Source organism: Myodes glareolus, chromosome 9 (genome assembly GCF_982192425.1).
Source record: "Myodes glareolus chromosome 9, mMyoGla1.1, whole genome shotgun sequence".
NCBI lineage: Eukaryota > Metazoa > Chordata > Mammalia > Rodentia > Cricetidae > Myodes > Myodes glareolus.
In genome coordinates, this window is record NC_142034.1 from 61,651,928 (window position 1) to 61,661,946 (window position 10,019).

Here is a 10,019-nt window from a genome sequence, read left to right on the forward strand (position 1 = left end):
AGCAGAGGTCTGAATCACTGCCGGTGTGGAGAAGGTGGAAGCAAGTACTGTCTGTTCCAGAGTCATGGTGTAGAACCCCACCACTCCGTGGTATCTTTCTAAGTCACCCCAGGATCTTCTTTTTTCGATGCTCACCCAGCAGCTGGGCCTGACCTGGAGGGGTCTGGATTCCTGTGCTAATATCTGTTGCTTCTCAGCTCCATGACTGAGCACATTTCCTGAGGTAGTCGAGTGGCCGAGAAGACCAGTTTTACTTTTACAGATGTGAGACATAGAGTAAGGCTTAGAAGATTTACTAAGCAGGCAGGCGTTTGAGCTCGTTGCATAGCGCTGTTAGCCTCCCTGCATCCTACAGTTTGGAATTTTCTGAGAGAGTCTGCATCCACGTTCTACTTACTTGATTGTATATCTTTAGGCCTGGGCTCTCATTTTACTATAAATTTCCATGTTTGAAGATCAGCCAGCACTCACTGAACCCAGGAAACAGAGCTTAGAGCTTACTTGTGCTCCCCTAGAAAGTGGGGAGGTCAGAACTGACCAAGAAGCAGAATATTATCTTGGGTGCATGAAATCAGTCTTTCAGTCCACCGGCCACTTAGAGGAAATCAGCACATTACTGGAAACTCAAAAGCAGCTTCACCCAGAGGCCTTGTGGGTTTGCGGCAAGAAAAACCAGCCAGGCACCAACTACATAGCAGTAGCCAAGGCCCAGAGAGACAAAGCAGACAAACTCTGCCGCTAGCTTTTCTTACCTCTTCAGACTCTTCAGGCATGAATGTCGCCCCTCAGATTCTCTCTCTACATATTCAGGGCAGAAGAGTTGACGCAGCAATTAAACACTTTCTGCTCTTATGAGGACCTGGGTTCTATTTCCAGCACCTGCCTCAGCACAGTGGCAACTCCGGTTCCAGGAAGATCTGATGCTCTGCCTGGATGCACACCACACACACACACACACACACACACACACACACACACCACACACACACACTCACAGAGTGCACATAAATGCAAGTACACACATACACATATATAAAAAGAAAAATCTTTACAACTATATTATTATTGTTTCTGTGTGTGACACACGTGTACGGTAAAGTGTGGGAGTACACAGACTTATGCTTGCCACGCTGCGCAAGGCGAGGTTAGAGGACAACTTCAAGAGTAAGTTTTTGCGGGGCAGTGGTGGTGCAGGCCTTTAATCCCAGCACATTGGAGGCAGAGGCAGGTGAATCTCTGTGAGTTCAAGGCCAACCGGGCCTACAAGAGCTAGTTCCAGGACAGTTAGGACTCTTACACAGGGAAACCCTGTCTCAAAAAAAAAAAAGTAAGTTTTCTCCTCCAATCATGGATCCGAGGATTGAACTCAGGTCATCAGGCTTGCGTTGCCAAGTGCTTTGGCTAGCTAAATCAGCTTGTTAGATATTTTTTTGTTTTGTTTTGTTTTTCAAAATTGAGTCAGGGTCTTGTGTATCTCGGGGCTGGCCTCACATTCTACACAGCTGAAGATAACTTCAAACTGTAAAGTTTTTCCAGCCCGATCAGCCTCTCTGCCGATTCAATAATCCAAATCAGACCAAATCAAACCAAATTAGAAACAGTTCAGGTTTAATGGATGCCAGTGCTCCCAGGAGGCCCTTAGGGAAAACGTGGGGGGGAGGGGGGGAACGACAGACCAGAGAGACAAAGTGTTCATTCTCTGGGGAGCAGTTTAAATAGCCTGTGGGAGTGGTCTTGACCTTCCCTGGGGAGGGGTCACAGTTTGGCAGGCTCTCTTGGAGGTAGAGTCTGGAATAAGGCAACTCCCAGGGGAGGGGGCTTGAAATGGAACTTTCTACCCAACATTGCAAACAGGAGCTGGGGTGAAGCTCCACTCAAACATTCCAGACCCTTTGGATACAAGGATGTTAGTGACTGGGGTGACACTTCCAACCAAACACAAACTTCTGTCTGCCTCTCTCTCCCTCCAAAGCCGTAGGTTATGGGCAGCCACTACTGTATCCAGTTCATTCAGGGCTTGGGACTGAACCCAGTGTTTTGTGCATGTTAGTTAGGCCAGCACTCTACCAAATGAGCTGAAGTGTCAACCTGCCCCCCACCTCCCCTCCGTCATTTTTAATTTGGAGATTGTCTTACTGAAGTGCTCAGACTGGCCTTGAACTTTATATCCTAGGAGGCTTTAAATTTCAAATTCTCCTACCTCACCTAAAGGGATTCTAGCCAGCTAGAGTGTGGCAAACAAGACTCTTATCAGGCCTGCCCTTCTCCCCCCCATTCCCTCCCTCTACCACGCTAAAAACAAAACAAACAAAAAACATTACACTACCAAAGTTAGTCACCTACTGAGGCTGACTACCAAGCTCCAGTAATCAAAGTATTGAAATCCAGCAATCAAAAGCCTCTTTTGGCTGTCCTAATTAACATGCCCAATTAGGACCAAAGGGCTCATCCTAACAAGGGCTTTCCCTTTTACCTTTACAAATTGCCTTTTGCCTAAGGTCTCCTCTTTATCCAGAGGCAGTCCTCTGTCCTCCAAACAAACGCCCCTTCCCCTTCTGCCTTGGCCTCCATCTCCTGTGTTCAGTCTCTTATTCCCTGCCTGCTCTCTCTCCTCTGTGTTGAGAACTTGGTCTTGGGGTGTCCTGAGCCAATACTGGTCCCTTTTGTCACCCTCCCAAATAACTAGAATAAGAGTCTGCTCCTCTGGGTCTGACTTCTTTTAAAAGAATTTCTTTGTTTTAAATATCTTATTTTTATTTTTAGAGACAGTGTTTCTTTGTGTAACAGTCCTGGCTATCCTGGAACTCACTTTGAAATCCAGGCTGGCCTTGAACTTACTGAGATCCGCCTGCCTCTGCCTCCCAAGTGCTAAGATTACAGGCGTGCCCCATCATCACCCGGTTTATTATTTTTTATATATTTTCATGTACTTTGTCTGCATCCATGTCCGTGCATGACATGCGTGCCTGGAGGTCAGAAGAGGGCATCGATCCTCCATAGCTGGAATTACAGATGGTTGTGAGTCACCATGTGGGTATCTGGAATTGAACTTGGTTCCTCTAGAAGAGCAGTCAGTGCTCTTAACCTCTGAGCCATGTATCCAGGCCCCTTGTTTTGAGATAGGTTCTCTCTGTGAAGCTCCGACTGTTGTGGAACTCATTTTGTAGACTAAACTGGCCTCAAACTCAGAGATCTGCCTGCCTTTGTCTCGAGTACTGGGATTAAAAGTGTGTGCCACCATGCACAGCCTCTTTTTAAGTGTTTAACATAATAATTTTACATATTTCTGGGGTTCTATGTGACATTTCAAAACACGTATACAAGAGTACTGCTCTGACCAGGGTAACTGACATATCTTCCACTTGAGGCATGATTTTCTTTGTGTTCAGAGTGTTCACTATTCTCTCTACTAGCTATTTTGAAATATCTAATTATTGTCAACCATAGTTACCTACTTCACCCCTACTACAACCACCAGCCAATCTCTCTCCTTTTAAAGTCCCTGCTTTTCTTTTTTCTGGTGGGCCTGGAATTTGCTGTAGTTGCATCTGTCTCCTGAGTCTGGGATTGGCGCAGTTCTCAACCTGTGGGTTTCTACCCCTTTGGGGGGGGTGTCAAATATCAGTTATCCTGCATATCAGATATTTACAGTATGATTCGTAGCAGCAACAAACTTACAGATATAAAGTAACAATGAAATAATTTTATGGTTGGGGTCACCACAGTCTGAAGAACTGAAATAAAGGGCGCAGCATTAGGAAGGTTGCGAACCAGTGGATTAAAGGTTGAGTGCTGCCACACTCAGCCGCATCTTTGTTTCTCCAAGCTTCCTGGCTCTGTGCCTTCTTCCTTCTCAAGGTCTTGGCTGCTGTGGGAATAGGAGCCACGTATATTGTTCCAGTAAATCTTGCTGCGTGCTTCCAAGAAAAGTCCAAAAGGAGGGACAGGAGTTAGGCTAATCAAGAAGTCAATTTTAAAAAATCTGAACCAAAGTGTTGGCTGTAAAAGAGCAGGCCAGCTTCTGACAATCACACTGAGGACTGGGAAGACAGCCTCCAGGGAAGCCGAGGACAGAGCAGGTCTTTGTGGCTGCCGGCTAATCCAGATAGACTTGAATTTGGTCCACAGCAGAAGTGGAAGGAGAGTACTCTGGAGTCCATAAGGTTGTCCTCTGGCCTTCACATGCACATCACTGCATGCACACCCATGCATGCACACTCACATAGAATTAAAGATGATTGTTTAAAGGAGTCCAGAGCTGTGCATGGTGGACCACTCCTGCAATCCCAGCACTTAGAAGCCCTATCTCAAAAAACAAACCTACTCTTTCTCCTCAAAAATAAACAGAAACAATTATGGAGTCCTGAGCAACAGTGTAGGGCCATACTTTGCTATACAGGGCATCTGAGGCCAGCCTGGACTATAGAAGACATTGCCTCAAATAAATATAAAGGCTGAGTAGCTCAAGTGGTAGAGTGCTTGTCTTGCATTGATCCCTAGTAACATCACACACACACACACACACACACACACACACACACACACACACACACACACACACACACCTAACATTACCCCTTTATTGACTTTCTTAGAGGGGAAACAAGGTTATGACAGGGCGTACCAGTTTGTTCTGTGAACTCAGCAATCTCAAGGCAGAGATTATAGTCTTATGTAAGTTGTTCATTAACAACCAGGACTCATGGGTCTATGAGGGAAACTGAAGCCACTTTTTTGTTTCTTTAGTGCCTTTCCCATGTTTTTGTGTTTTTTGTTTTTAGATAAGGTCTCTTATCCCTGGCTGTCCTGGGTCTCACTTTGTAGACCAGGTTTGCTTCAAATTCACAAAGATCCATCTGCCTTTGTCTCCCAAATGCTGGGAATAAAGGCATGTGCTACAATGCCTGGCTCTCATGTACGTAGCCCTGGCCGGCCCAGAGTTTACTATTTAACAAGGATGGCCTCACTGAGTTTTACTGCTTGTGCTTCAGTGTTGGGATTAAATACATGCATCAAGAAGAGCCATGTATTCTTTAGCATCTAGTCCGACACTGGAATCAACTTCTCCTCAGGCTTTACATTAACATTTATTTTTACATGTGTATGCTAGAGGACAACTTGTGGGAGTCTGTCTCCATCCACCATGTAGGTCATACTTCAAACGACCCAGTCCGGCATAGCCTGGAGCAGAATTACCTTAGCCTTCAGGGTGCTGGGGGTTATAGGTACATACCACCTTGCCCAGCTCCAAGAAATCCTTGTCAACTCTCCTCTTGCTACACTATCTCAGAGCAAAGGTCCACCTCCTAGTCACATTTCTCCACAAAGCTGTATGGGCGTCTCTTTCAGCAATAAAGAGATGCTGGGACCACAAACTACAGTGGCCTTTAAAAAAAACAAAACAAAATCTGCAGATTTGGGGCAAGTCTTACTATATATCTCACCCTGACCTTGAATGCCTATGTGACCCTGTCAGCCTCTAAGTACAATCATAGATGTCACTTACTACACTCAACAAACTCAAATTTAATAGATAACATGTAAGTGCCCTTTCCCTGTTCAAACTCCAATTTTGTATGCAGTTCCATGAGATCTGCAAAGTTCTTAAAAACTACCTGGCCATCTTGAGTTCAATTCCCAGCAACCATATGGTGGCTCACAACCATCAGTAATGAGGTCTGGTGCCCTCTCTGGCCTGCAGGCACACATGTAGGCAGATATTGTATGCATAATAAATGAATATTTAAAAAAAAAACTACCTGGCCAGAGCCATGTATGGTGGTGCAGGTCTTTAATTTCAGCACTCAGCAAGCAGAGGCAGGTATTATCTGTGCTGTGAATTCACAGGCCAGCTTTGTCTACATAGGGAATTTCAGGACAGCCAGTAGTATATAGAATGGCTGACTCAAAGAGTCCTAGGCAAGATCACACTGGGAAACATACACACCAGGTCAGTCAGGGTTACACTAGATTGTCCTCTAGGCAACAACGCCCCATGCCACTTGAAGTGAGTTTATTCTAAAAGTATTAGTTCCAAATACCAGTCTGTATTATAGTTTTTGGTAAAGACAAAAATGGCTGGTGATAGCTCGGATTAAGTGCTTGCCAAAGCCAGACCACTTCATTGGATCCCTATAACACATCTGCCCTCCAGTAAATTAAAAAGGGAAACATGGAAAAGACCTATCCATTAATGTTTAAAATTTAGGTTTACAGATGAAATGCATGTTATACACAAAGGAGCTCATATATCAGGCTGGCATTTAATTATTAAGATTGCAGGTGTCATGTGATCCTGACTCCAACTAGACTTTTTCTGACAGCATTTTTTTCAGCCCTGGAACTCACAATACGTAGACTAGGCTGGCCTTTCTCTGCTTCCCCAGGGCTGGGATTAAGTAAAGATTTCATTTACTTTACAAACCTTAATCTCTAGCTGGAAAGTTGTTACAAAAGCATTAACTTCTAAGTAGCTTGGCAGGATTGGTGGGTTTGAGTTCTTGGTGAACCCCGAAGATGTAAGCCTTTAAGTTCTATTTCAAAGTGATTGCTAAAGCTAGGTAAGTATATGGATCTGAACTGTAGGCCAGTCATTTAGACTATCTCAAGAATATTCTAAAAACTTTGGGGATTGAGGGGATGTAAACCAGATTTCACCACAGGTGTTCACTATGAAGGCTTTTAACTTTCCCACTACTTACTACTGCTCAAAATATAAGGGTGTTCTTCCTAGCCAAGGGAATTATCCCAACCAGTCAGTACCTTACCAAAGCAATGGAGCCATGTATGTATCTCAGTGTAATTAGCTAACATACCCTCCTCCCTCCCAAAGTACCCAAACACACCACCAACCAAACACAAGAGCAACCAAAACTTTGGCTATTTCCCGCCAAAGCCTTTGAAATGAGCTTCAGACAAGTATGTTTGTTTCCCAAAGGCTGCATGGGAACCACCCCCCTATTGTTGCAAACTGGTATTATAGCTGTTATTAACTTTTAAACTCAATTCCCAACTCATAAGCTTAAATAAGTGCTGCAAACTGTAGTCAATACCAATCTGTAAAGGTAAAGACAACCAGTTGAGGTCCACCCCCACCCAAGCTACCACAGAAATTTCACAAGTGACACCATATATGCTTACCATGCAACAAAACCTTTATTAACATTTTTTAACAGGTTCAGCTATTACTGAAACTTGTAATTTCTAAACTTAAATTGGGACAAATGGCCATAGTGCAGAGTAATGCCACCACTGCCCACTGGGAATGCAGATGAAGAATTAATAGCCACCCCTGAGACGGAGGACCAGGTGCAGGGTGGACTCTTTCTGGATGTTGTAATCAGAAAGAGTGCGGCCATCTTCCAGCTGCTTGCCAGCAAAGATGAGTCGCTGCTGGTCGGGGGGGATGCCCTCTTTATCCTGGATCTTGGCCTTGACGTTCTCGATGGTGTCACTGGGCTCCACCTCGAGGGTGATGGTCTTGCCGGTCAGGGTCTTCACGAAGATCTGCATGCCACCCCTGAGACGAAGGACCAGGTGCAGGGTAGACTCTTTCTGGATGTTGTAATCAGAAAGAGTGCGGCCATCTTCCAGCTGCTTGCCAGCAAAGATGAGTCGCTGCTGGTCGGGGGGGATGCCCTCTTTATCCTGGATCTTGGCCTTGACGTTCTCGATGGTGTCACTGGGCTCCACCTCGAGGGTGATGGTCTTGCCGGTCAGGGTCTTCACGAAGATCTGCATGCCACCCCTCAGACGGAGGACCAGGTGCAGGGTGGACTCTTTCTGGATGTTGTAATCAGAAAGAGTGCGGCCATCTTCCAGCTGCTTGCCAGCAAAGATGAGTCGCTGCTGGTCGGGGGGGATGCCCTCTTTGTCCTGGATCTTGGCCTTGACGTTCTCGATGGTGTCACTGGGCTCCACCTCGAGGGTGATGGTCTTGCCGGTCAGGGTCTTCACGAAGATCTGCATGCCACCCCTCAGACGGAGGACCAGGTGCAGGGTGGACTCTTTCTGGATGTTGTAATCAGAAAGAGTGCGGCCATCTTCCAGCTGCTTGCCAGCAAAGATGAGTCGCTGCTGGTCGGGGGGGATGCCCTCTTTGTCCTGGATCTTGGCCTTGACATTCTCGATGGTGTCACTGGGCTCCACCTCGAGGGTGATGGTCTTGCCGGTCAGGGTCTTCACGAAGATTTGCATTTTGACCTTGAATTTAAAAGGTTAAATATAAATATCCAGTAAAAATTTCGATTTCCACAAAATATCTCTAGGGAAAACCCCTCCCCGCGTTTCATCTCAACACAAAATCTATTTTGTCATGGTTCTAAAATGCGAAAGCATTTCAAAACACTAAACAAGCGTCTAGAACCGCTACGGATAGCGGGGACTTCCGAAACTGCCAGTAACAGCCGAGATAAATGAATTTAAAAACAAAAATCAAAGCCACAAAACCGTTAGTAAGAATTCCCGTTTAAACAGAAACACATAGCTCCTACAATGAAATTAGCGTTAAGCCTGGCCGTTAAGTCGCGAGTACCTCCTTTCTGCCTTCCCCCACTGAAATAACCGCGATGGTCTCTCCATCGGTTAGGCGTCCGTTAAGCTCCCTGGCGCGCGCGCCAGGGCCGCCCCCGCTCCGCGCACGCGAACAAGGCCCACTCTTCCCGGAAGGCCCGTTGCCGCGTCACGTCAGCTCACCCTCCCCTCCCCCACCCCAAGAAAAAGCCCGCCTAGCTTAACGTAAGCCCCCTCTCTAGTCCTTCCGACTAAAGCGCCGCTGACCATTACCTGTTAACGAATGTGATGAAACGACAAAACGCCGAGCGCGTAGAGACACCAGGACGTGAAGACCTCCTAACCGCACAAAGCCTCTCGTCACTGAGCTCGGCGGCCGCGCGAGTCACTATTTATGCAGCGTCTGTTGCGTCACTCACCACGCCTACGTAGCCGTCGTCTTCCTGCGCCGCCGAAAGTAGTCCCTCGTCCCCCACCTCCTACCACTCAGTTAGACTTTTCACCCAAGGGTCCAGTTCCTCCAAACCGAAGAAAGGAACACTAACAAATAAAAGGCCCTTTATTTCCGGCGACCCTTCTCCTCCTGAACAATAATATGGACAAAATCATCGGGCGGATGGATCCAAGTTAAAGGGCCCTCCCTCGAAAGCTCTGGAAACTTCCTTGCTGCGTCAGCGTTGATTGGTGAGGTGACAAAGATTATGCCGGTGCTGATTGGTCGGGGCCACGGGCCGCTCGATTGTTGCTGGGCTTGGTTCTGGGGCAGTTTAACGTCGACGTTGCTAAGTAACCGGGTGCGCATGCGCCGCGACTCGTTTTCGAGAAGTAGCGTCGTTTCCTGCCTGAGGTGGGGGAAGGGGTCTTCTTTTCCCGCGTCCCGAGTCCCGTGTCCCGCTTCCCGAGTACCGCTCCCCGAGTGCCCTTTGGCCCTCTTGCACCCCTCGCTCGGAGGCTTACGCCATAGCGTGAATGACGACCCCCACGCGGTTCGCACTGCTGGACGTTAGCCTTCGCTCCGGCCCCTGCAGGGTAGACATTGATGCTTCTGAAGCCAGAGCCCTCAGCGGCTTTGTCTTATCCCTAACCGCCCGCAGGCTCAGACGTGGAAGTTGAGCGCTAGCGGGGCTGGAGGCTGAGGGCTCTTCGAGACCCGGCCGGGCAGATTCTCTTCCTCCTCAGCAGTCTTTAAACAATGGAAGGAAAGAGGGCACTTGCCCATTAGACTCGCTACTCGGGGTTCACCCACCTTTCTCATTGGGGGTGCCTATTGTGCAAAGGAAGGGGAAGGAGCAGTTTAATCCTAGACCCTCAGGACTGGATTCAGACATCCTGGGTGTGGCCGTTTTTTCCTCAGCGAGATAAACAAGGAGCAAGCAGGGCTGCGTGGGTCGCGAAGTCATGCGGAGCCACGTCACGAGGGTGGCCACGTAAATAACCTTGAAAACAGCTTTGTTTGTCCGGGCTGCCAACCACCTTTCAGTAAGACCTCCAGCTATGTTAAGTAACCT

At 47.3% G+C, this 10,019-nt stretch overlaps 1 protein-coding gene across 1 annotated transcript; it reads right to left on the reverse strand.

The window, feature by feature from the left end:
• Positions 1-7,131: 7,131 nt before the first annotated feature.
• Ubb (ubiquitin B) lies at positions 7,132-8,943 on the reverse strand. Its single transcript, XM_087910534.1, has 2 exons — positions 8,785-8,943; positions 7,132-8,202 (listed from the first exon to the last, which is right to left on the reverse strand). Exon 2 carries the CDS (start codon positions 8,194-8,196, stop codon positions 7,279-7,281), a length of 918 nt encoding a protein of 305 aa, XP_087766660.1. The 5' UTR covers positions 8,197-8,202; positions 8,785-8,943; the 3' UTR covers positions 7,132-7,278.
• Positions 8,944-10,019: the final 1,076 nt, after the last annotated feature.